Below are 25,360 nucleotides of genomic sequence, written 5' to 3' on the forward strand. Positions count from 1 at the left end.
ACAGTACAGGAAGAACTGGGTAGTCTGTGGGCTAGTGGCAGCCTCGTCTCCCATGTTCTCACCTTTGGCTTTCTTTTTTTCATCCTTGTCTTCCAGACACGAGGCTGAAGCCTTACAGCCTGGTGCGCCCTGTGGTGGTGAAGATGCCCCGTCCTGTGGTGCTGTCACCTAACTGCATTGCACCACGGCTCATCAGGAACCTGGTGGATTTGCCCACTTCTCGGCTGGACTTCCACGTGTGCCCAGCAGGTAGGCAGCAATGAGTGGTTGACATGTCCAAGGCCATTTTAGGAGCCTATGGCTGAGTGAGGTAGAGCATGCAAGTCTCTTACTTCTCAAGGCTACTTTTACCTTCTGCCGCTTTTTAGCCACCTGGTAGGAAGCTCAGATGTTGCTCAAGGAGGTCACTTCTGTGGAGGCCTTGGTCAGTCCAATTCAGGGAAGAAGTGCTCTTAGTGCTGAAAGTAGGAGATGTAGTCTCATGGGACTATCGGAGTGGACATGAGGTGTCTCTTCAGTGGTGAAGTGTGGGGGTCTCTCACTCTTCTCAAACAACACCCATTGACAGGTCACCTTTTTGGGCAGAGTCTTCAAGACGTTCCCTTCTATTTTTACCTGTGTCCTGTCCCTTTGGCTGTCAGGGAAACCAGCCCTTCCTTCTGGTCTCATGGGACATGGGGATTCTCTCTCTTCCCTTGAGTTGGTGGTGGTGGTGTTGCGTTGCTGCTCCGGGTGGCTCTTGCCAGAGATGAAGCCCCTGGCTGAGGTGTGATCTGCATGTTGACCTCTTACCAGCTCTTCCTCCTTGGGGACAAGAGGACCCAGCCTTAGTGCTATCGTCCTCTCCCTTCTGCCAGCAGCATGAGGCTGGCACACTTCTGAAGAGGCTGCTGGGGAAAGGACATTTTTCCCATAGGGAATTTTTACATAGGACATCTAATTTCTCCCTTCCTCCTCCCTTCTCCATCTCTCTCCTTTCCCCATGTTTAGACTTCTCCCTTTGTGAACTGCAGGACTGAAAAATGAGTCAGTATATTTTTGGGAGGGGGGAGTGGTGATGGAGGTAGTGAAAAGTCTTAGGTTTGCTGAGGAAGAGTGGCTCTGCAAATTTTGGCCGCTGGGCTCCTTGTCTGAGTGACTTGGCCATATATCCTGTCCTGCTGAGCCCTCTGCAGGGTTCTCCAAACATTGCATGGGGACGTGCTCCGAAGTCATTACTGCGGCCAGGGACTTGACACTGAGGGCAAAAACTCCCTTCAACCCTGCCAGTTTTGCTTGTTGTGGGGGCAGGAAGGTGATCCAGAAGCCTCAAGCCATTTATCTTCACTGCCTTTATTTTACCTTGGAGAACTCCCCAGGCAGTGCAGAATTAGTCTGAGCCAGCCCAGCCTCCCCAGGAGCCTCCTGCCCCCAAAGGGAACAGATGCCTTTGAAGGATCCAGCTCTACCTGGGAAGTACCTGTGCCACCAAGCAGAGAGTGCCCAGCCAGACTGGAGCATCACCTCTCTGCTGTTCTCCTGCCTGGCATTCCTCAGCTGCTGGGTTCTGTCCTTCTACCTCCAAGCAGGGGGAGGTGGCTCAAGCTGTTGCCAAGAAAAGGAGGTTCAGAATCACAGAATCAGAATGGTTGGGGTTGGAAAGGACCTCTGGAGATCATCTAGTCCAAGCACTGTGTTAAAGCAGGTTTACCTAGAGCAGGTGACTCGGGATTGTGTCCAGGCAGGTTTTGAATGTCTCCAGAGAAGGAGACTCCACAACCTCTCTGAGCAGCTTGCTCCCTATCTTCTTCCTACTCTCCCATGCCAAATATTTGCTTCCCTTGCTTCTTCAGCCCTGCTGCTTGCTGGAGCCACCTACGAGCCCATGCAGCTCCCAAACCCTGCAGAAAACCTACCTGGCAAATGAAGTGATTACTTTTCTGCCACATTCTGTTATGAAGGGGGTGGGACAGTGTGGCAGTAGGGAAGGGGGGATCGAGGCTGTGAGCTGGTTTAGGTTGCTGCGATACTGCAGCACAGATGTTGGTCTTGCCCTGCAAGGTGTCTTCAGCTGTGATATCTTGCTTGTTCTGTACGCAGAAAGCTGCAGGAGATCCACGCCAGGAGATCTCCGCCAGTAGACTCGCTCTCCAGAATCCATAAACAGGGAACTCAATAAGCATCAGCGTGGCAGTAGACATGCAGGATCTGAGGTAGGAAGTGTGTGCAAAAGGGAGAAGGGGCTGACATCTCCCTTTTCATATCTCCTCTTGGCTTGCAGAGAAGCTGGCAGATGGGAATCGGAGTGCTACCCACGCTCAGGAGCACTCTGGGTCTAGAAGTGCCCCCCAGGACTGGAAGGAGAGCGGGCGAATCCACATGATCCAGGAGGCGATGGAAAAGGTGCTGAGCTGTTTGATGTGGGGAAAGAGGGCCAGGATGGGGCACCCTGCTCAGATTGGGAGAGAGGAGGGGACAGCTGAGCTAGGGGGAGGGAGGGTGGTGTGATGATAGAGAAGGAGCTGCTTGCTTGGGGGCTGTGTAATTTGGAGGGTGTTTGAGGTCCAGGTGCTATGGGGTTATGGAGCAGCAGATATGGACTTCTCCCTGATACTCTGTTGAGCTCAGGTGAAAGAAATGGCAACTGGGGATTCCTGAAGGAGGCAGTGGGAAATACCGTACACTGAAGTGACCTCCCTGCTCTCACATTCCTCATCTTCACCAAAGCAGCAACACCTCTGCTCAGGGCAGATGGAGAAATGTGGGGCTGCAGGTGATGATGGTGACAAAGGGGATGTGAAGATGAGCTGTGGCCAAGTAAGGGGACTGTTGGACTCTTGGGTTGGGTTGGGGATGATAGAGTGGGTGACCCTGCTCTTTAATTCTCCCCTTCCCTCTTGGCCCTGTCTGTAAATCCCACATTTAATGGAATTACTATTGGAAAAGCAATGATATTTCACAGTATGTGGTTTGATTTAATATAACTGTCAGGGGCTGGGGTTATTTTTTCTCCATTTAAATCAGTAAATCTGTTCAATTTCCTTTCCAGAATAAACACTGCCTACTAGAGCTGGGAGTTCAGTGTGTGAGGGATCTAATTAAAAGTGAAATATACCCCATCGTTATCCATGTCGAGGTCACCGAGAAGAATGTTAGAGGACTCAGGTAAGACGAGATGGAGTGGCATGGATGAAGGGTATCACTGAAGGGGAGAGAAACCCTTGTTTCTGTTCAGAGGGAGGAACAAGGACTGGGGTGGGAGCACTTGCTCTGTGTATGTTGGGCTTGACTGCTGTGAGGGGAAAAAGGGCAGGAAAATTGTCTTTGTGTGCATGGGAAGGATTCCCTGGGTGTTTCTGCCACCCTGTCTCTCTATGCCAAGGGTAACACTCATCCCTGTGTTTTCCCCAGGAGCTTGCTGGGGAAGGTGGGCCAGCGGGACTCGGAGGTGCTGAAGTTCTGCCGTGGTGTGGAGCAGGCTCTCCACACTCTGCCATGCTCCTGGGCCCGTGTGGAGCCCCACGCCTGGAGCCATGTCGAGGAGCTGCCCAAGGTGGTTCGGGGATGCATCTTCCAGGAGCAAACCCGCCCACTGTGGATTGAGGATGGTGATGACTGAGCTGGGGATAGCAGAGTGGGCACTGCCAGCTACCATCTCAAGGAATGTTCTCAGAGGTCCAAGCCTCCCCAGGGTTCCTCCAGGTAGCATGTCCTTCCTCCCTGAGGGGATTCTGGCAGCAGAGGCCCCAGGGGTAGACTTTCCAGTCCCCTCGAGGCCACCAAGATCTGGGGAGTAACATGTGCTGCCTCCGCAGTCTGAGCTTCCTGTATTTTATTGGAGAGACATCTTCCACTGTCATGCTGGAAACCACCCTTGTGAGCTGTTCCACATCACCTTGGGCTGCTCTTGTCTCTGGTACATGGTCAGATTGCCAGATGAGGAACGTAGGGGAACTGTGTGGCATCAGACTGTGTAGGAGCATATCTCACACACATCTGAAACCCTTCACCTGTCACCTCTGTCTCCCCTGTGGCACTGTGTGCTTGGGGTCCCCTCTTCTCCTGTCTACCTCGTCTCTGGCCCCACGGCACAGGGAGCACAGCTCGTGTGCCAACACCCCTCCATGGCTGGAGTGACACTAAGCTTGCAAAACCCTCATTTTATAGCAGCTGTACTCTTTATTGCTTGTAAATTATTAATGAAGCCTTTTATTGGCAAACCGCATATAAAGGAGAATTAAATGCCATTCATAACGGAAGTGGGTGGCAGGCTAGGGGCTTGTTTGTTACTGGGAAGGTTTGGGTGATGCATGGTGGGGTATTTTTCTCCTCTAGCTAGGGCTCAGCTGCCCAGCCCTCCAGGGGAAGGTGGGACCACTGCTCTTGCTGTTGTAGGGCAGCAAGAGGTATGGGGAGAGAACAGGCTTGAATGTACTGCAGACCCAGCTTTCTTCCATTTCTACTTGCCCCCTGTTTTTCAGTCCCTCGCCTCTCCCTAGTGCTGCTGTTGGCCAGGTTGCCCTGGGAAAACCAGGTAAAAGCTCACTTGATACATGTGGCTGAGGTCCCTAGACCTCTGCATCCGTCCATGCCCTGGCTAATGTGAAGTGACAAGCCAGCTACCTTGTCCTCTTGAGAGACAACAGTGAGACTGAGCCCAGCCACACTGCCAGGAGAGTGGGGATCCTCCTTGTCCCTCCATTGGGGGCTGTTCTGACCCTGACATGGGGTTGAATGGGGGTTCAGACTCTGGCAGAGGGAAGATGGAAGGCTCACCCACCCTGGCACAGTCCTGGCTGCTAACCAGTTGCTGTTACCAGCCCCGCTATAGGAAAGGGGTGCCACCTTCATGGAGAGGTGGTGGTTGGGGTGGTAGATAGTCTTTCCTGGGGCATGCAAGAGGAAAATGGCATCTGTGGCTCTGGGAGGCTCTGTGGAGCAAGAGACCAGGCAGAGGGCTAAGCTCACTGCTCCTGGGGTCAGTGGGAAAAGATTGGCAACCAGACCTAGAGAGTCAAGTCCTCTCTGTGTCCTCCTTGGCTCTATGATTAGGGCATTGCTAGTGCCATGCACTTTCGAAGCTCTGAGCAAAGATTAAGTTGCTGATTTTCACAGGTCCCCTGTGAGGTGTTATTTCAGGCTCTAAACCAGTTGCCTGTGTCTTTTATGAGGATGAAAGTGAAAGAGGGGAGGAAAGAAAATGAGAATATTTTAACCTGCAGTCACTCAAATGTAGAGCAAAGTCCCAGATTTGCCCTGGAGCAATGCAGCTCTGCTCACAGGGAAGGGGGAAATGGTGTAACACATGGCTCCAGGTGAAAGCTCCCAAATGACATACACTCCAGGGGATGCAGCCCGAGCATCCCAACACAGCCAGCCACCTGGGAGGGTGCTTGCCCTGCAGGCAAACAAAGTAGGACTCTTGTTTAGCTGATAAGAAGACAACTCCCAAAGCAAGCTCCCATTCACACTGGCATGGATTTGGAGATTAGAGCCTGCATCTTTGCAGGAAAAAATAGTAATGTTTGAGTACCCAGGGAAAACGTTTCAAATAAGGCACTCTGATTCAGGGCTTGACAGTTCCTCCTGCCCCCACTGGCACTGGGAACCATCCCCAGCCTTATGACCTAGGCTGAGGGTGGGTAAGAGTGAGCACCCCCTATTTTGAGTAGCAAGACTGCAATCCCAGCTTCATGCTTGCTTTTCCCCCCTAAATAAAGAAACATCCTCCAGCACCTCCCTAGGCCACCAGTGTTGTCAGCAGGAAGGAAAGAGGGGCAAAGGAAGGTTAAGGGGGGAAGGCTGGCAGTACCCAGCTCTCACAGCAGCAGGCAGCACTGCCTTGCCAGCTCTCAGGCTTCTTCCAGGCCCTCTCTTTATCCTTGTCTCCCCTGAGGCTTTCAAAATACAGCTTCAACTCGTTCTGGACACGGGTGAGAAGCAGGGCAGAGAGCTCCAAGGCAAACATAAATGACCCCCCTGCCCTACACACCTCAGCCCACCTTCTTTTGTACCTCTGAGGGGGGTGGCTGCTTACTCAGAGGAATGAGTCACGGGTTAGGTAACAGGCAGAATGCAATTAGCAGCCCTGGGCACCAATTACCAGCTGTAACAGCCTTGTGCAAGTCCCTGTAACGAGTCACCCAGAGCAAGGTTTCTCCCTCCAGGGAGAGGATCAGCAAGTCAGCATTTGTGCCCCCACGGGAAGCTACCAGCGCCCCTGCCCCAGCAGAGCTGCAGCAGCCTGGGGTCTCTGTCCCATACATCCCCTGATGATGGGTCAGCCAGCCTGCCCCAGGGAAGGACTGAGCACTGGATGCTCCCCCTACACCTGGCACCCCAGCAGAAGGAGGTGTCTCTCAGCCCAAAGAGCAGGCTGTGCTCACCTCTGATATCAGGGATGTTCTGGTTTGTACATGGTTGGGTCTGGCCTGTTCTGGTGCCCAGCACCACACTCTGTACATGGTAGCTTTGAATCATATTTGTTTGTTTTTTGGAGACACCACTAAGGATCTTCTGCCCATGTTCCCATTTTTCTCACAGGCACTCTCCCAGGCCAGGGCTGGGAAGTGCTGCAGGATGCCTGGGAGCCATTGAAGCTGCGTTTACAGCTGCCTGGGGCTGCCGGTGTGTGCCTGAAGCACTCAGAGAGGTTAATTTCTGGTTCAGGAGCAGTGGCTAGCCACAGGAGCAATCCCAATATTTACCACAGAAGCAGTGGATCAGTCATACCAGCTTCACCTCTGTGCAATAATGTAAGGCCTGGAGGTGAATGACTCCCGCCTGCCCCAAATCAGTGTAAGAAAGTATTGCTATTCAAAGGGATTTAAAAATAAAACCTGCAGGGACTCTCCAAAAGGATGTGGGAGATGCTCTGGAGATGTTCTTGCTTCAGGGGAAGGCTAGGAGACTTGGAGAAATACATGAGACAAGGGAAGAAAAGTGGATTCCGTGGTTTCTTCCTTACAAAAGATAAAAATTGTAGCCAGGGACCTGACTGAGGTGAAGGTATATGCATGAGCACACAGTTTTAGCCCTGCAGGGAGGTCTTCCCTGTGTGGCTGGAAAGTGTCTGTGTCCAGACACCCACTGGGTGTGTGGAACAGAGGAACCCTGATCCCTGCCCTGACCCCCTTTTCTAAGGTACTGTGATCTGATGTGCATGGAGTGGCTCTTTGCCACATGGGGCCATGTCTCCATGTCCTCCCCCCCATTTCCCCCAGGTCTCCATCTTATTACTTTTTATTTTTATTTTTTTGGTATGCTGAGACTGGATGCCCCCAGCTTGCAGCTCCCTGAGGAGGTGCTCTGATTTCAGCAGCTTATGTAGAGCACTACCGTCCTGCTGTCCCCACACTTGCTGCATCGCTGCAGGTATCATCCCCCTCTTGGGCTGGTTGCCTCTCTGTACCCCCTATCTGCTCTATAAAGTGGCCCAGAGGTAGCATAAAGTGGACCTTCGTGGTCATCCACCTCCTATCTAACTGAACCAGCAACAGCATGCAGCAATCTGTGGTGCTGACCCTCAGATTTCCCATGTGCAGTGATCTTTGCCTTGGGAGGGGCTCTCATGCCTTTTGAGGGTCTCTGAGATCCCTGTCCCTGGGGAAAGCCTTCTCTGTGCAGGACTCACTCAGCTACCCTCAGCATGCTCTGTCATGGTCCCAGGCTGCCCTCCTGGCCTTGTTGGGATCCAGAGGGCTGGGGTTAAGGTGGCACAGAGGAGATGTACAGCCATGCCTGATGGTGGGAAGGAGCTGGAGGGGCCAGTTTCCTTCTTTGCTTGTGGGACTTTCTGGGTGAGGACAGAGGACCTTCCTTTTCTTCCTTGCTCAGGGAAGGTGAAAAGGAAGCATCATCCTGGACAGCACAAGTGCCACAAGGAACAAGTTGCCGAGCTCAGCCCTGCTGCAGGGGGAAGGACCTGTGTGGGATATAAACCCACTAATGATGCTGAGCCATGGACATTTAAAGGGAGGCATCAGGCCCTCCCTCACGCTGTCCGATGCTGGTGTACCTGCCCCTGTGAGTGTCACTGGCTCTGAGCCACCTGGGCAGCAGATTGTCCTTGGGCATCCTCAGTGGGGATGTGAGATGGAGCAGTGGGGAAATAGTGGTTGGAGGCAGAGGGAAAGGGACCTTCAAGAGTGAAAGAGTCTGGGTGGTGGTTTGGAGAGATGGGTGTCAGAAGTGGGGGTCAGACCCTGGTCTGAGACTCTGGGGCATATGAGGGGGTTGGGGGCAGCAAGGGACACACAGCCCTGCTTTGGGGAGGTAGGGTGAAGTTAAAGGGCAGGGGCAGTAATTTGGAGCAGTGCCCACAGGGAAATTCTGGGGCTGGGGGAATTCCTGGGGAAACATCGTTCTTCCCAAGGACAATATAGAATCTTGTAGGCTCATAGAACTGTAGAAAGTTCTGAGTTGGAAGGAGCCTGCATCATTGCCACAGTCCCCTCCTCCCGCAGGAACACAGGGCTGCAGAGATCAGGCTGGGCTGTCACAGGGGAGCCAGAAAAGCAGTCAAGCAACAGGTTTGTCCTCCCAGATCAGCTGTTTGTCACCTCGGAGATGTCCCAGTCTGGCCGTGGCCCGGCGAGGCAAACCCACCGCAGACCCCGGGCTCCCCCTCTCCATCCTCTTCCTGCCCCCGGGGCTGTCGCCCCGCCCCGTGGCCGGAGGCGGGACCGGGGCCGGGGCTGGCGGGGAGCGACAACGAGCAGCACGGAGGGAGCAGGTGCCGGAGAGGCAGCGCCGCCGCACACATGGCACTCGGCCCCTTCCCTTCAGCCCTGCGCCCGCCGCTCGCCTCCACCCCGCAGCCCCTGGCTTGGATGTGCGGGTTGGTGTCTTCTGGGGAACCGATGCCTCGGGTCCAGAGTCCTCACCAATGACTCTGATCCTTTGCCACCTCCTCGACCCCCAGCCTGGGACCCTCAGCCTCTCCGCTGGGAGTGGGGATGCTCACTTTCCTCCTGGCAGGCTATGCCAGCCACCTGCCAGTCACCTCAGAATATTTTCCCATCACACGTCGCTGCCTCACTGGGTTGTCCAGACCTATTAGCCTGTGAAAATTCCCTCCCACTTCACCGGTACCCTCCGGGGCTGCTGTCTCTTTGGCTTTCTGGTCTTCACCCACACTATTCCTTGGCCACATCCTATTCTGACCTCGCTTTCTGTTGGTCCTGCCCCTTTGGAGGCTTCGAGAAGAGTGGAACAGCTTCACGTGGAGATAAAGGCAGAGGTTGTCCTTGCTCAATGGGATTCTAGCTGCGGCGGGAACAATTTGGGAGCCATGGGCCGTCGGCTCATCCGTGGTCTCTCTGGAGCAGCAGTCTTCCTTGTCAGCGCGGCTCTTCTCTCCATGCGGCACCGTGGGGCTCAGGAAACAGCTCGGTACTCAGGGCTCAGAGAGGGGACATCAGAGAAGCCACAGCAATGGAGCAAAGAGAGCCCAGAGGGAGGTGGTGGCAGGGGGCAAAAGGACCTGCAAGTCCATCCTCCGGAGGGACACAGGACTGAGGGAAGCTTGAGTCTTGGGGACATTTTCATAGCCGTCAAGACAACCAAGAGATTCCACCAGAGCAGGATGGAGCTGCTCCTGGACACGTGGATATCCCGGGCCAGAGAGCAGGTGAGTGTGTGGGTTTGGACTAGAGAGAGGGTACTTGGTAGCGGGGCAAGGACAGGATGTCAGCAGGAAGAGATAAAGCCAAAGGATGGGGATGCTGGGCACTGCAGTTCCACATGGTACGTTGCCTCATTTTCTCCAATTCTCACTTCTGTTCATGTTGAAAAGGGGATGCTACCTAGCAGAATGTTTCAGTGGTAGCTGCTTCATGGGAAAGGCTGGCAGAGAGAACAAAAAGCTTGTGTGGGCTCTTCCCATGAAGGCTGGGAGGACAAGTGTTCCTGGCAGGCATCACCTGCCCCTAACCTAACGCTGACTCTTTTAGCCTAAGGTGGGGGGAACTTAATTTCATTATTTTAACCAGTAACACAGGGGGCTGCAGGCTGCCCAGGCCACACCAGACTGAGAGCACAGAGCATCCTGGCTCTGTATGAAATGGTGGTTTTCTACCTCCCAGTGCCGTGACTTTGCCAGGTTTCGAGCTGAGTGGCCTTCCACGATGGTGCCTGCATTGTGCCTGGGCACCCTTCACCCCAGGATGATGTGGCACAGCGGGCAGGAGAGTGAGGCTGGAGGACAGGGGTGCAGGAGGGGTGTTTGAAGCCCTGTTTGTTCCCCAGCACATCAGCACAATCCATGCCTTGCTTTCTTAGGGAGATGCCCTTATGTTGACAATCTTAAAGTCATGTGGGTCTATATTTGATTTTTATTTTTTATTCTTTTTAACTTGGGGTCTGATGTTTTCACCCTTTGCTATGGCAGAGTTTGGAGAGTTTCCTTCCTGTTAGAGGAACTGATGTGGGGCACCACATTGGTGGTGCTGTGCAGGCTGACTTACTGGTGGGCAGAAGTACTCCCCAGAGCCCAGGTACTTCTCTACCTCCCTCGCTGAGCTGCTCCTCAAGAAAGAAGAAATCCTGCGGCTGCCCCAAAGAGGGTTTTTTTGCCTCTGCCCATATATGATGGGTGCCTAGAAGACAAATTCGGGCCTCAGCAAGGAAGGGGGATGGGGGCGGAGGTATTGAGTAGGAGAGCGCTTGAAGCAATGCAGGGTTTTCTGGGTAAGGGTGGTTTTCCACTTGATGGTGCCGTAACTGTCTGGTCTGCTGCGGTCGTCACAGGAAGCCATGTCCTATTTTGAGCGCGCTTCCTCTCTTGCCTGTGCGTCCCTCCCAGCATCTGAAATGCCCGGCTTCCTCCTCCAGATGCACTTCTCCTCTCTGCCCGACCTCATCCCAGCAGCTCTTTGGAGAAGCAAAACCCAACCACATGGCCGCACTTGGCATTAAAATATTGTGATTAGGGCTTTTGGAGGAGGTTTTTAAGGAGCAGCTCACCTTTCCCTCCTTGTGCATTTGACAAACAGGTGCCTGGCCATTCCACTAATGACAGGAATTAGATACCAGCTCCCCAGCTTCCTCTGACCCTGAATGTTTGGCAGGCAAACGATGTTCAAACCTGGAAAAAGTTGTTGAATTTTCCATGCTGCTGCCAGCCGCTAGGAAATTTTCACAGACTGAGCAGGAGGATAGGAAGGAAGGGTAGAGCAGGAGCATCAGTCATTTTTAGACAGTGTTTTTTCATTGATATCAATTTTTGTTGCAAGCTCAGTGGTTTTCTCCCCCCTCCTCAATTTTCCATGTTTTTCTTCCACTTTTTTTTACTAGATGGCCTTGAGGGCAGGGGAGCAGGGGTGGGAAGGGAGGCAAAGAGAAGTACATGAAAGTCAAATCTTTTTTTTTTTTTTTTAATTATACTGCTGCTGGAGGGGTTTCTTGGAGGTAAGGGAAAGGGTTGGTTTTGAAAAATTGACAGTGTAGAAATCTAACTTAGCAAAAAAACTGAGAACTTCCAATTTGCAAAGGACATTTAATTGTTGTGGAGCCAAGGGTAGGGCATCAGACCTCCTATTATTGAGTCTTTATGGAGATGCATAGGCTTTAAGAGCCAGTCCTGGAGAGATCCAGGTCTCAGAGGGACTGCCTCCTCCTAGGGCTCACCCGCTGTTTTGCCATCTCCAGCTGGAGACCAATTCAGTGGGTCCTCCTCTACATGTTCAGCAGGAAAATTTTAGCATCTGGCTGTGCTGTTGATGCCAAGACTGATTTCAGAGCTGATTACCTGCATGGTGTCCTCCCAGAGGGAACAACCCAAACCTGAAAGGCCAGGCTTAGGTGACTCTAACAGAAGGCAGGAACAGCTGTGGTTTTTATGGCTAGGAGAGACTGTACAGGAGTTGAAAGTCCTCTGTGTTGGACTCTGTCAGGGTAGACAACAAGAGAGAGAGATTTTCCCTGAAACCGCACTGCTTAAACAGAAGATATGCAGCTGGTGGGAGCTGGGGAAGTGTGGGATGGGTGCCCTTCACTGAAAGTTGGACCTTGCTCTGCCTCTTGAGAACTCATCCATGACAAACTTTCCACTGAGGTTTGATGTGGAAGTAATTTCAGCGAAAAGCCTTCTCCTCAGAAAAGGCGTCATCTAAACAGAAGTCTCAATTTTGATGACTGTTTAGGCTGAACAGCCTCTTGGTGTGGCTGACATTCTTGGCCCCAGTAGTTTTGATAGAGATAAGGCTAAACTTCTGGTCTGAAATTTTTTTCGGCAGTGTAAACTAATTCTAGCACCTCCTCTCCTTTCAGAAACCCAAACATTTAACCGATTGAAATGAAACCTTTAAATGACCCATTGTGAACTGTTTTTCACATTTCTCAGTGTTGTGAACACACCACAGATTTTGAATCTCGTCTCTGAGCAGTGGAACAGCTTCCTGCCCAACCGCACCAAAAACCCATAACCAATTTTGGAGGCTTTTTCTTCCTGGATGAGGGATACCCTGGGAACCTGGGAGATGAATGTGGTCATGGTTTGTCAGATTCCACATCTTTATCTCCTTTTCCTAACTTTACCTTGTTAGGCTACTTTCCTGATTAGGAGTGAGTGGGCCTCAAAGCCTAGTGTTTATCCATCTCTTGGACACCTATGTTCATGGAGAACCAGCGGCCAAAGCTGTTGGACACCAGTGTCTCCATATCACTGCTGGCCCTGCCATCCACCAGGAGCCCTTTTCCTATACAGCCCTCTCCTCCACTCTAGAACAGAGGGATGCTTTCTGTGCTGCACCCCTCCTCAAGCTCAGATCAAGCCCTGCAGCAGCAGTGACAGTCACCCTGGGCTGCTCTCAGGGTGGGTGGAAGCCGGGCCAGCACTGAGGCGCCATGACAGGAGATCCTGCATGGCCCCATAGATGGTCTGGTGGAGAACAGGACGGTGGATGTAGCGAGGAGGCTGCTTCTGTCCACCCTGTTTGCGTGCAGGGACACAAGTGACACTGGGTGTTCCTCGGCTTGCATATCCCCAGTGGGGACAGTAGGTCTGACGTGGCCAGAGAGACCTTCTGAATTTCCCCATCAGTATGGACAACGGCAGCTGGTGTCTCCTTGAGAAAGATCTGTGTAGTGGTCCAAATGCTCTCCAGTCAGGTTTTCATCAGGGCCCCTCCTCTCTCTCCCATCCCAGCCATCATGGGTGGCTTTGCTGAGGGACAGATGGCAGCAGTCACTCGTATTCCAGCAGGAGCTGCTGTTCCAAATTTCCCACTCTAGGAGGAATGAGGGCTGGAGAGATGAGGATGCAGGCAGCTGCCTGTGCTGTGTTGATCTCCTTCAGGACAGGGCCAGGACACATGCACCCCAGGATCTCTGGAGTACTGCAGCCAGGTGTACCATGGAGATCAGAGCTTGGGAGAGCCAGAGAAATTAGATTTGCTAAGCCCCTACACTCGTAGCCCCTTTTTCCAGTTCTTTTGGAGATTGTGGTTTTCCCCGTGGTGACAATGCTCCTTCATCCCTTGGTTCCCACAAACGCATGTCTGATGACTGCAAAAAAACATTTCCCACCTTGCATCAAGATGGGAACCTTGGAATATTTTCACAAGTGGAAAATCTGGGAAAATACACAGATTCCCTTTTAAAGTCAATCAGATATGATGTTTATACCTGTAAGTAAGTCATTTCCAGCAAAAATGTTTCTGTTTTTTGTTTTGGTTTTTTTTTTTTTAATGTCAAAAAGTTTCAATGGTTTCAGAACTTTTTTCTTAAGAAGAAATATTTGTCATGGTGGAAATTTCTGGCTCTGACATGCTAGCGAGGGAAATCCCATGCCACTGACAACCCATGCCTTGCCTGAAGGTTGTGATACGGTCCCCTGACCCATAGTGACTGCTTTACCCAAGACTTAGCTAGTTGCTTCTTGTCCCGTGATCACCTTGAAATTAGTTTTAACTAAGAGACTTTACCTGTGGGGTGGAGGAGGAATGTGTGCATAGCACGGTGCTGCAGTTCAGCTGTCGGAGGCTAATTCGCCAGGTCTCTGTATCACGTACATTTGAGACCGTGAAACCATTCTATTGTGTTTGCACAAGCCAGGTGGTCTCTGGGGGTCCTTCATCACCTTCCTTTCCTGTGCAGAACATTTCTCTTGCCATATTCTCCTGACGGAAGCATGTCTCCCAGCCTCAGTGCTTGGTAGGAGACTCTCATCTCCCCATCAAAGCCTTTGGGAGCAGTGACAGCTCCTGGAGCTGTTGTCTGCCTGTCCCCTTTGTCCATGCCCAGGTGCTGTGTTTAACCAGCCTGTGGCAGCTGGTGGAGAGACTGTTTATGGCTCGTGACTTCTTTTGATTTCATGAAAGCTCATTTTCTGCCTGAGGAAAGCTTTTCTCCACCAGCCCTGATCCCCGCCTGGCCCTGAAGAGGGGGAGATGTGCCACATAATGGCATCGAGGGGGATTAGAGAGGCCTGGGGGTGGAGGAAAAGCAGGAGGAGGTGGAAAGCGGTAGGGGGCTGTGCACGCTTAACACACAAACAGATGTTCTCCTTTTAACCAAAGCATCATTCAACCACAGTGCTTTCATTTTTCTACCACCAATACCTAAGACAGGGCTCTTTCAGCCCCTCACTTGGTGTCGCGGGTCCCCTTCTGCCTGTTCCCAAGGCAGTGAGGGGAAGAAACGAAGCCACATGAGTACTGATTATGGTGCGTGCAGGAAGGGGGAGTGCGGCCATCTCTCTGCTCATCTGGTGCCTGGGAGATGGGCACAGCACCCAGGAATGGAGTGGGGTGACCACAGCAAGTGAGTCCAACTGTGGGGAGGAAGGGGTGGGTGGCCAGGAGCAGCGCCAGCTCCAGCCCTGAGAGTGACCTCCTGTCCTCATTTTCCCAGACCTACATCTTCACTGACGAAGAAGACGATGCCCTGAAAAGGAGAATGGGTAATGAGCTGTCCTATAACACCACCTTCCCCTTGCCACCTTCTGAATTGTCATGGCCTTGGGAGGGAGTCTGGCATCCATAAAACCCCCAGGTGATGGTTTGTTTTAGTTGTCTTACCCCAGGGCATGCAGCTGACTCAAGACAGGGTGCTGCCTGCCCTAAAGCATCCGTGGAAGGAAGCCAAATGGCACAGGCAGCCCAAGAGAGAGCCCTTCAGCTCCTGCACCCTGGCTGGCAGTGGACAGGTGGAAGTGCGGTTGGCAGGTGGCTTAGTCTTGGCCAAGATGCTTGGCTTTCTCCAGGCTTCATCTCCTGGTGGGGGGAAGGATGGAGCCCATGTCACCATGGGCTTGGATGCCTGTTTGGGGGGCTGTGAGGAAGCTGGCTGTGGACAAACCCCTTCCCTCCCACCCCATGACTGTGCAAAGCAGACCAGCCTTGAAACACAACCTTCTCTCTCTCGGCAGGCAACCACGCAATCTTCACCAACTGCTCGGCTGAGCACAGCCACCCAGCCCTCTCCTGCAAGATGGCCACTGAGTTTGATGCCTTCCTGGCCAGCGGCCAGAGGTGAGGCAGGGCTGCTGTGGGAAGACCTCTGAGAGCAAGAGGCACCCTCCTTACCGCAAACCTCTTGTGTCTTTGTTCCTGTTTCCCCCACAGCTGGTTTTGCCATTTGGATGACGACAACTACCTGAACCCTCGGGCCCTACTGAAGCTCTTGTCCTCCTACTCTGCGACATGGGATGTTTACCTGGGGAAACCCAGCCTGAACCGACCCATCCGGGCTTCTGAAATGCTGCCAAACAATCAGACGGTATAGCCTGTGGTGGTGGTGGTGGGGCCAGTGGGTTGGTTTTAGTGCTCTGGCTCATTGAGTGTAGATGTAACCCAATTGTAGATAGGTCCAAAGAGCAACAGGGAACAGCTGAAAACTTGCTGGTCTTATCTGAACATGGTTGTAGGAGTTGACTCAATCTGATCTACCTAGGGAGGGTCGCATGTTGCTGCTGTGCCTTTGGGTACCTGTCTGCCAAGGAGACAAGCCTGCTTTGGGCAGCCCACCTGCTGCTGCCAGCAGGAACTTGGCTGCTTCAGCTATGAGGAGGTCAAAATCCATGCTGTACTGCTGGCAAGTCCTTCTTCTGGGCAGTAGTTGGGGTTCTGGGGTGACAATAGGGCTGTGTTTATCTTGGCATCAAAGCTGGGTTTCCAGCATTCCCATCTCAGGGAGTATGTTATTGTCTGAGCTCCTGCTATTTTCTCTGCTGTTTCTCTCCAGAAACCTGTGCACTTCTGGTTTGCCACAGGAGGGGCTGGGTTCTGCATCAGTCGCAATCTGGCAAGGAAGATGGTGCCGTGGGCCAGGTGAGCTGTGCAGCTGGTGGGTATGGGAGCCTTTGGGGATGAGAAACACAGGCACACATTAATTCCTGACAGTGTCAGATCTGGATTTGTGTATATGATGGTTGCAAAGGTTCAGTGGCACATGCTACACATCTGCAAGCACACAGAACTGGAAGAAGGATATAATGTGTAGGTCTGCAACTTGATTAAAAATAGGCAAGAGCAGGAGTATCAGCACACATGATCATAAGATTATATAGTCCCCTCTCCCTATCTCCTCTCAGCTCTTGGTTATTCCTCCACACTCCTTCCCATCCCTTTCAGCTTCCTCTGACTCTTTTCCCAAGTGCTTTCCCTGTCTGTCTCTTCTCCACTCAGTCTGCCTGTTTCCAACCTCCTGTACCTCCCTCCTGAGCTCTTTTCCCATTCCCCCACCCCAAACCCTCTTCATCTTCTTACAGTGGCCACTGTCATTTCCTCAGCTTGATGTGCGGAAAACAGAGATAGTCCCTGGAGTCTAGTGTTAGCCCAGCCTACAGCAAGATTGTGTTTTCCAGGATGTCCTAGGTTATATCACAGGCTATGTGCACATACACCGACAGGCGATGGCTGTACCAGCCTTAACCAGATCTGTGCATACTCAGAAAGACAGATCTGACCCACACCAGGTGGCTGGTTTAGCTGAAGCCCGTGATGTATATTTTATGGTAGAGCCAAACAGGAGGATGATCTGTGATCTAGTATAAAATGAAACTGGCTTGGATAGATAACACCTAACCTGGCACAAAGTCTGCCCCTACTTTGTTAAAATGCTTAAAACACATTTGAACTATCTGAGGGGTGTTACAGTAGATCGTGCTTCATGCTGTGTGGCTGTTTCCAGTTACAGGAGCCTTAAAATTTGGGTTAGCCTGTCTTTGAAGGATGGCTAAGTGTGTGGTGTAACATCACAGTGGAGCCATGGATGGCTTATTCAAGCTGCAAGAGACTGTCCTGTTTCTTGTTGCTCCTGGTCCTGGCCATGTGGTCTCACTCTTTCTCTTGAGCTGGCTTGTCTGACACCTCAGGGGCTCAGTGCAGCTCACCTAACAGGTGAAAAAGTGACTTAGCAAAGTCTGCCAGCTCTTGGCATCTGCTCACTGAGGAGCTGGATACATATCAGGGACAGCACCAGACAACTGATGGTACAGCATGGCTGGGAGCGGTCAAAGAGCAAACAAATTCCCAAATCTTTGCAGGTGGAACTCAGGGATTTCTCGCCTAGTTCCGAGATCTACTCTGGTCTTCAGTTAAGTCCTTCATTTATCTCCCACCCAAGTGGATGCCTATATCCCCCCTACCCTTCTCCTAACCTATGTGGCCCTGCTCTCTTCCAGTGGCAAGAACTTTGTGAGCACTTCAGAGCTCATCCGCCTGCCGGACGACTGCACCGTGGGTTACATCATTGAGTGCAAAGTTGGGGGGCAGCTGCTGCCCAACGCGCTCTTCCACTCCCACCTGGAGAACTTGCAGCTCATCCCCACCTCTCGGCTCACACAGCAAGTGAGGAGGGGAAATGGAGCAAGAGGGGGAGGTGTGTGAGAAAGGAGAAGTGGGGTGGAGCTTACAAGGACATTGCTCCATTGGTGGCACCATTGTGGGTTGAGTCAATTGTTTGCTCTTTGGGGGAGGCTTTTCTGACAAATGCTTCTTTGAAATAAGGCACAGATGTTGCCTGCAGCACAGATGTCAGTTGTGGTGCACCTGGGGTCAGTGGTGGGCAGCATGGGTGAGCAGTGATGTGAGGACTGGGGGCATCCTTGGGGGAATGTGGCACAAGGACAAGCAGAAATGATGATTGATTGGGGAAGGGGCTTTGACATGGCACCATGTCTACCTTGTGTGAGGAGATAACAAGGGGTGCAGGGGGCTTGGAGAGGCAAAGGACTAGTGTGGTGGACCATCATGGGAAGGAAGACAGGAGAGATGTGGAAGGCAGAGGCCAAACTGAAGAGAAAGGACCAGAATGAGAACTTCTGTTGCCCAAAGCAACTTCCTTGCTCCTGAACTTACCTCATGCTCCCTGCTCCTTTCTCACCGCCCCTCTTTGCAGGTCACCCTCAGCTACGGTGTCTTTGAGAACAAGCTCAATGTTATTGAACTCAGAGGCCCCTTCTCACCCAAAGAGGATCCCTCAAGGTATGGGGCATGAGTACTCTGGATGTTGCTGGGGTGTGAGCCCTCAGAAAACAGACTAGGAGGAGGAGGCAGCTAAATGAGGTGCAGAAGGTCTAGCATGAGGGACAGAAACCTTGCAGTCACATGGCTTGTTGCATGAGGAACATGCCAGCATTAAGCTGTTTGTGAACACATAAAAACTCTGCAAACCTTTTTGGATAAGTGGGAAGAAAGGGAGTATCAAAATATTTTATTTGGAGAATTCCTGGGCCGAAAATATTGCCATTTATTTCACATTTTGAGGCTGAACAAGCTAGCCTTTTCCTCTGGGACAGGAACAGAATTGTTCTTTTAAACTCAGGAAAGGAAATTCTGCTTGCTTTTTCATTTTTTGTTTTGCCGAGAAAACTGCAGGGAAACAAGAAAAAAGGTTCACTTCAGGCTGACTGCAGACAAAAGTGTTCTTTGATTTACCTTCTCTGCTTTGAGTGGATAAACCTAAAGTTGTTATTTGCAGAGCGTAGGCAGGAAGCTCCTGGCTGGAGATAGCAGGGGTGGGAAGCAGCTGAGCAATGAAAAGAGCATCAACACAACCTTGTAGTGGGGGCTGGTGCCGTGCCCATCTCCCTGCCTTGGATCAGGGATAGCCTGGGGCTTGGGCTACATGAGCAGAGCTGGATTCAGGTGTCCAAGGCTGCTTAGCTCTGCCGAGAAAAGACATATTGAGTTGACCAACCAGTCCTGGAGCTCTGTGGTGCACAGCAGGTGCCTGATGTGGGATGGAACACAAGAGAGGTCTTCCATTCTCCATCTGTGCGCTGGTGTAAAAACTCTCACCTGACCTTCCTTCGCTCTCTCCCCTGCAGGTTTCGATCACTCCACTGCCATCTCTATCCTGACACCTCCTGGTGCCTGCAGGCTGTTGGCTGGTGATGCTTGAGCCTCAGCTACGGTGCATCCTGGTGACATCCATCCATCTTGTGCATGTAGGGGGTAAGACACTGAAGAAGCTCAGTGCTCCCCACTTCCCCTTTTCTCTGTGGTCTTGGAGCTGTGTGATGGCTTTTTTGGTCCTCACTGTATACCAGTGACACAGGACAAGAGACAAGATTGGTGCCAAAGATGGATAACATGGGCTGGACACATGGATCGGAACAGTATGCCTTCCTGAGCAGATCAAGAACTGGGTGGTAACTTCTGGGCATCTGGGTAGAGATGGGGACCTGTTCCTGCTGCTTCTTGCTGTGGATTCATCTTGCTGTACTAGAAAGGCCCTGGGTATGGGTAACCATTGCCCAGTTGAGGATGGCTGATAGCGTGTTGTGGCTCTAGCCCCTCTGAGCAGGCCTTCTTCCTCCATATCTGCCTATAATTTCCCCGCCACCCATTCTTCCCAGCCACAGCCTCTTGGCTGCATCTGTGCTTCATCAAGGCCTATAAAAATGGAAAATGTGACCACTTCTGTGCTGAATGAGTGCTGGAAAAGTGTAGTCCTTGCCCAGAAGAGTGGAGATGGGCAGGATTTACAAAGAATCAGAACCTCCCTCTCTGCAGGGACAAAGGAGAGGGTGCAGGATGGGGGAGCCAGAGGGAGATGCTGATGTGAGGATGATTCCTGCACTGAGCACTGGAGGCTTGATCATGTACAGCCCTGCATTATTCCTCTCTTTTAACTTCTTTATATGGGGTCAGGATAATCTCTTGCTCTAATTACCAACCTGTCGTCTGAGATTAGACTCCGACTCCCACCTGTGAGAGAGGAGACATAAAGGATTAGGACTGGCTGAAAGAGAGGAGAAAGGAAGAAGTGGAGAAGGAACACTCAGGAGCAGATTAGAGGTTACAGCTTTATAATCTTCTCCGTGCCCTTCTCTGACCAAAAAAAAGAAAAAGATTAAGTCATGAAGGCATGGAAACAGCAAGGCAAATAGCTTTTATCTCTGCATTTCTTTCCTCCCTGAGCGCAACATGGGGAAGGACAAGGCCCAAGTAGGTTACAAGCTTTCTGGCATGTTTGTAGAGAGTCCTTTTCTCCATACAGAGCCTGGCATGAAAACTAGGCAATTCTGCTGGCTGTGGAATGAACTTTGACACCATTTGGTCCTTGTACACATGGTTAAATGGCTGAGGGAGAGCATTGCAGGGAAACCTGGAAGGGAAAGAGGCTGTTTTAAATGGCAGGTGGTGCAACACACAGGTATTTCTCTTTAAAAAGCCTTTCAAAACACACTGCTTGGGATCTGTGAAAGATTCCCGTAATCCACAGATGAAAGGACAAATGCCCTTTTTCTGCAGAGCTGCTCGGCTTTGATGCTGCTGATGTGACTAAGCCTGCTGCTAGTGGGCTGGAAGAGCCAAGGGCAACTATCACTGCGCCTCTACCGTTTTGGAAACTGGCCACCCTGTCGCCTCCTCCCCACCCCGCTCCCCCCAACCCCAGCATCTCCTGCACTGCAGACATGAGGTTTAAAGGAAAGTTGTCAGAAAGGCCTTCTACCTCTGCAAAGGGGGATCTAGACATGAATGAGCACTTCAATTTCTAGAGAAGCAGAGAGCAGGAGCCTGTAGAACTGTTTTCCAGCCTAGTTGTTCTTACTGGCATTTAACCAGTTTGTGAAGCAGCAAAGAGCCCTGCATTCTTCTCTTTCACCATGTGCCTTTGAACTGGAAATTCGCCCTGAGCAGGGCATCCTGAGCTCACCCCTGATGCCAATGATGGTTCCTTGAGTGGCGCAAAGCACTTGGCACATGCAGCTGTGCGAACCTGGGAACCAGAGACACCCAGCCATTGGAAGACAGGTGCAGCTTAGAGAAGTTCTGCCCCCAGGGCAAATGATTTGGTTTGAACTTAACCAGAAGATCGAAAATGCTTCTGTGAGAAGAAATGAGTGTCTTCAAGAGAAATCTGCACTACCCAGATATATATATATATATATATATATATATATATATATATATTTTTTTTTTTTTTTCCATTCAAGCTCTCAGCTCTGTTGTTAATCGAGTCTTTGAGCTAAAAAGCCAGTCCTATCTGTAGATGTCCTTGTGACAATCAAAGGAAAATGCAATTCATGTGCCCAGAGAAGAGAGAAGATACTGATAGTCCAGACTCCCTTTCCTGGGGAAAAGCAAGGCAGAGAGAAACTGGAAGCCCAATTTGGATCCTGGCCTCAGCTGGTCTGAACTGGCCTGGTTGCATTTTGCATGGCTGAAGACCAGATGTTAAATGGATTGTCCTTGAGTGGCTGCATGGGGACTGGTTTAAGACTGGGCTTCATTGCTGGAGCAGTTAAGTGCCACTTCTGTGGAAGATGTCTTGTCTTGTAAGGAAACAGATGAGGAGATGTCTGGGGCAGGGCATCTCTTGGGTTGTAGAGATGAGTGACAGAAAAGCCTTGTTATGCCTGTGACGACAATGCACTGGCAAGAAAATAGCTTCTCGAAGATGACAAAAGAAACCAGGTTTTCTCTAAGAACAGAGAGACAGCTTAAGGGGACATTCACCACATGAAATCTGATCAATGTTAAAACTTGAGTTAAAATTAGTTTCAGGAATGGTTCATGCCCTGGGGGCTTGCTGTCAGATGTTGTGGTTTTACAGTCTCATTTTCCTAGTTTATTAAAATGTTTAGCTGCTTGGGAAAAGGAGAAACAATCTCACATGAAACTAGTCAGGGGACTGTCTTTTTTATTCTTCTTCATGATTTTCTGATGTAACTGTTTTTGGAAAGTTTCCATTGAGCCTATTATTTTTTTTCTTTCCCTTTATTTTTTAATCTCTCTCTTCTTCTCTTTCTCACACTCCCTTTTCTTATTGCAGGGAAAAAAAAAGACACCAAACCACCAAAAACTACCAAAAAACACCCACCCCAGACCCTATCCCAATAACAAAAAGGGATGGAGATGTGCTCTTTTTATTTTACTGGGAAAAATGGGGTCAAAGGTGTTGGCATGACCCTACTGTTGTACAACATTAAGTGTAGTTCGAGGTTTCAAGTAGGGAGACCTATGCCTGCTCAACAACATAGCAACCAACACTATTAATGATCTTTAAGCTGTATACTGAAGATTCAGAAAAATGAGAAGGAGAAAAAAGCAGTTACGGTATTTGAAATGTAAAGCATTAAGTGAGGCTTTCATGTTAACAATATCCTTTCTTCACTTTCCCCTTAGCTGTGAAGAATTTTTATAAGGAAACCCCTATTTGACAGCGCAAAAAAATTGCTAATGATTATCCTTTCTTTAGGGGGAAAAGAGAAGTTAGTTGAAATAGGTGGGAAACTGCAGTTGTTGCTAAAGGCTTGAAGGCGACAAAGAAGAATAGCAGCGCTAGACCATGCTTTTGACCCTGATGCCAACTTCTCTTAACAGTTCTGCTGCTGAAGAAAAACAGATTTCTAAGCCACTGTGGGATTTACCCAGCTCGTACCCAGATCACAGCCTTCAGCTCTCTCCCCAGGCCTCTTACTGAAGATGCGGCCTCCAAAAGATGAGCAGTTTATGAAACAGAAGCCAAAGGGTGATAAATAGGAACAGAAGAGAAGAGATTGAAAGGAAAGAAACCACCAAGTGGGGCCTTGGAGGACAGCATGGGAACTTCAGCTGTTCATGGAAAGTGCTGTTTGGGAGCTGACCAGCAATAGTGGGAAAGGGAGTGTTGCCTGGACCTCCAGCTCTGGATGTTTTTGTAACCAGGACAATTGTATGCCACCAGCGCTGGAGACAATGCCAGCCTTTGAGTCAGAGTTCAACTTGGAAGAGATGGGATCAGGTTGATTGGCCTCAAACCTTTTAAAATTTTTTTTAAATTTTAATCACACCCCAGAGAAGTTGTGTTATACTCAATTCCTTGCAGCAGATTTGGCCTCTTAATTTTGAGGTTCCTCTGCCCTTGTTTACAATGCAGGCCCTTCAGACAGTTCAGGGGTGGGATTAGCAACTCTTTTCCTTAATTTATTTAAATTTTTGTCTTCAATCCCTGAAAAACCATACAAGACAGTTAGCTTGACCTTTTGCACCACTGGCCACCAGGCCTCTACACACATGAGCACATTTCTGGGGTGGACGCAAAGGTGAAGGATGGTGACTGACTCCTCCCTTTGGTAACTTCATGGGCACAAAGAGGCATGGACTATCCTTATGTTCTTCCTCAAGGCACCTCCTAGCAGCTGCTGCCAGAGATGGGATCTCATACTAACTGGTACTTGCTCCTGTCCCAGAGACCACTGGACTTATGGCTCCACTGAAGAAGATCATAGAATGTCCTGAGTTAGAAGGGACCCACAAGGATCATTTAGTCCAACTCATAGATGTAAGCAAGGCCAGGAAGAAGATCAACATCACAAAAGTACACATAATTGTGTCTGTTCTCTCCAGCTGATGCAGGAATTTTCCCTTTAGACTTTCTGCCCAGTTACCTGGGAGGTTAAAGGAGTGCAGGGCTGAGCTGTTGTTGCTCAGCTGGCATTGCCTCTTTAGGGCTATTCCTTGACAGCCTGAGATTTTTGTCGCTCCTTGTTTGATCCAGCTTGGACTCCAAGAAAGCTGGGAACTCATCTTTCTCTGTTTGAACTGCATGTGACTAATTGCAGATCCTGAGAATGGGATCCTTGCCTATCTCTCATGTTTAAATTGTCTTCTGGGATTTTGCAAGGCTAAGGATCCTCTTCAGATGTTACATCTGGCTGTGCCTCAGTCAAGCCTCCCTTGGTTTTATTGGGACCTGCATCTAATTCACAGTGAACTTTGAAAAAAATCAAACTGAGTGCTTCTACATGGATTTTCTGGCCCTGATCCTTCTGCCACGTCTAGAGAAGAAGACAGTGTTGACTTTAGCAATGTAGAGAGAAGTGCAACTAAAAAAGGCAATTGGATGGGGAGAGATGCTGCTGTTCTGAAGCCCTGCTTTTCCAATCCCACCCCCTGGAGTAGTCCATGGAGAGAAACTGCAGCTGGTGCCTTTGGCCGCAGTGATTCAGGTGGAGGATGTACCATGAGATATCCAGCATTTGCACTGGCAGAGAACCCAGCAGCCCCAGTTGTGAGCCAAGGCCGGCTTGGTCTTGATGCTGGACAGAGAGGAAAACAGTGCCTACCTCAAGGCACTTAAAAGCAGAGACAGGGTGGGAAAGGGATTACAGGATCAATGGGACAGTGTTATCATGTCTAAGGAGAGGGAACAAGATGGTCTTTGGGACAGTGAGGGGAGACGTTCAGCAGCAATGATCCCTCTCCACCCAGAGATACCTTGAAGCAGCAGATCTGAAGGGTGGCTGATATACGCACATGGGAAAGGAGAAGTAAGGGATGAAAAAAGTGGGTAAGAGAAAGAACCAGAACAAAATCTATATCCTTTTCATGGTTGTGTTGCCACCTGATGAATGCTGGCCTGATGCTGGTAAACTGGGGCTTATGGGTTCAACAAAAAGAGGAGAAAGCTGGAAATAAAAAGACAAGGACTGTCTTCCCCTACCCACACACTCAACACTGACCTGTGGCTTCTCACTTATGGCTCCCAGTAGCACAGGAGGAGATGTGGGGCTTGGAAAGCATCAACCTTTACGCTGTGCTGTGTGTCTTCTGCCTGAGAAGGCTGTACGTAACTCAGCTTTCATGAACACTCAGAAAAGTAGCAGCCTGGGCAATGAGCAGGCTGGCTGCAGAAGCTGGCCAAACTCTCTCCGTGTGTGATGGTGTTTTTTTTCTAGTATGCAGGGGAGAACAATCCTCTCTGGGCTCTTGGACAGGCCCGTTTCCCAAAGGCATGGTGTGGGGTGCAGACAGACAAGGTCTCAGTGCAGCTGGTAGGGAGAGCAGGGCCCTTCCATACCCCCCTCCATTTCCCCAGCATTCAGCTAGTGTTGGACAGTGTCTGTTTTTAGAAAAAGTCACAGAATCAACAGCTGAGCTGATTTTCCAAAGGGACATATAAAACAAACAGCCTGCCATCTGCTCTATTGTCCTGGAATAGCGGC

The 25,360-nt window shown here is 50.6% G+C and overlaps 2 protein-coding genes across 10 annotated transcripts in view; both read left to right on the forward strand.

The window, feature by feature from the left end:
• CARD10 (caspase recruitment domain family member 10) overlaps positions 1 to 8,881 on the forward strand; it is a 38,264-nt gene extending 29,383 nt beyond the window's left edge. For 3 of the 6 annotated variants that reach the window (XM_071802073.1, XM_071802060.1, XM_071802064.1), the window contains 4 exons: positions 97 to 249; positions 2,261 to 2,382; positions 3,029 to 3,144; positions 8,525 to 8,881. In XM_071802073.1, coding sequence (XP_071658174.1) covers positions 97 to 249; positions 2,261 to 2,382; positions 3,029 to 3,144; positions 8,525 to 8,870 — 737 coding nt within the window. In that variant the 3' untranslated portion in view covers positions 8,871 to 8,881. Of the gene's footprint in view, positions 1 to 96; positions 250 to 2,079; positions 2,234 to 2,260; positions 2,383 to 3,028; positions 3,145 to 3,390; positions 4,239 to 8,444 lie in introns of those variants that run through there. The other 3 variants (XR_011736410.1, XM_065831619.2, XM_065831636.2) reach the window with 3 other exon arrangements.
• Positions 8,882 to 9,271: 390 nt separating this feature from the next.
• Positions 9,272 to 25,360, forward strand: MFNG (MFNG O-fucosylpeptide 3-beta-N-acetylglucosaminyltransferase). Of its 4 annotated transcripts, none has more exons than XR_010650934.2 (9): positions 9,272 to 9,610; positions 14,833 to 14,881; positions 15,350 to 15,452; positions 15,546 to 15,699; positions 16,165 to 16,250; positions 17,606 to 17,771; positions 18,322 to 18,407; positions 19,253 to 19,379; positions 22,758 to 25,360. XR_010650934.2 is itself a non-coding variant. In XM_065831660.2 (8 exons), exons 1-8 carry the CDS (start codon positions 9,272 to 9,274, stop codon positions 19,317 to 19,319), a joined length of 1,050 nt encoding a protein of 349 aa, XP_065687732.1. In that variant the 3' UTR covers positions 19,320 to 19,841. The 4 variants fall into 4 exon arrangements, 1 of the variants encoding a protein (XP_065687732.1); XR_011736429.1 differs by lacking the exon at positions 22,758 to 25,360 and adding an exon at positions 19,475 to 19,841; XR_011736430.1 differs by lacking the exon at positions 22,758 to 25,360 and having other exon boundaries at positions 17,606 to 17,802; positions 19,253 to 19,841.

Source organism: Patagioenas fasciata, chromosome 1 (assembly GCF_037038585.1).
Source record: "Patagioenas fasciata isolate bPatFas1 chromosome 1, bPatFas1.hap1, whole genome shotgun sequence".
Taxonomy (NCBI): domain Eukaryota; kingdom Metazoa; phylum Chordata; class Aves; order Columbiformes; family Columbidae; genus Patagioenas; species Patagioenas fasciata.

Coding starts and splice junctions, on each gene's coding strand:
- MFNG (XM_065831660.2), top strand. CDS start 9,272: ATGGGCCGTCGGCTCATCCGTGGTCTCTCTGGAGCAGCAGTCTTCCTT. Junction 9,611..14,832: donor TATCCCGGGCCAGAGAGCAG/GTGAGTGTGTGG, acceptor TCATTTTCCCAG/ACCTACATCTTCACTGACGA. Junction 16,251..17,605: donor AAGATGGTGCCGTGGGCCAG/GTGAGCTGTGCA, acceptor GCTCTCTTCCAG/TGGCAAGAACTTTGTGAGCA.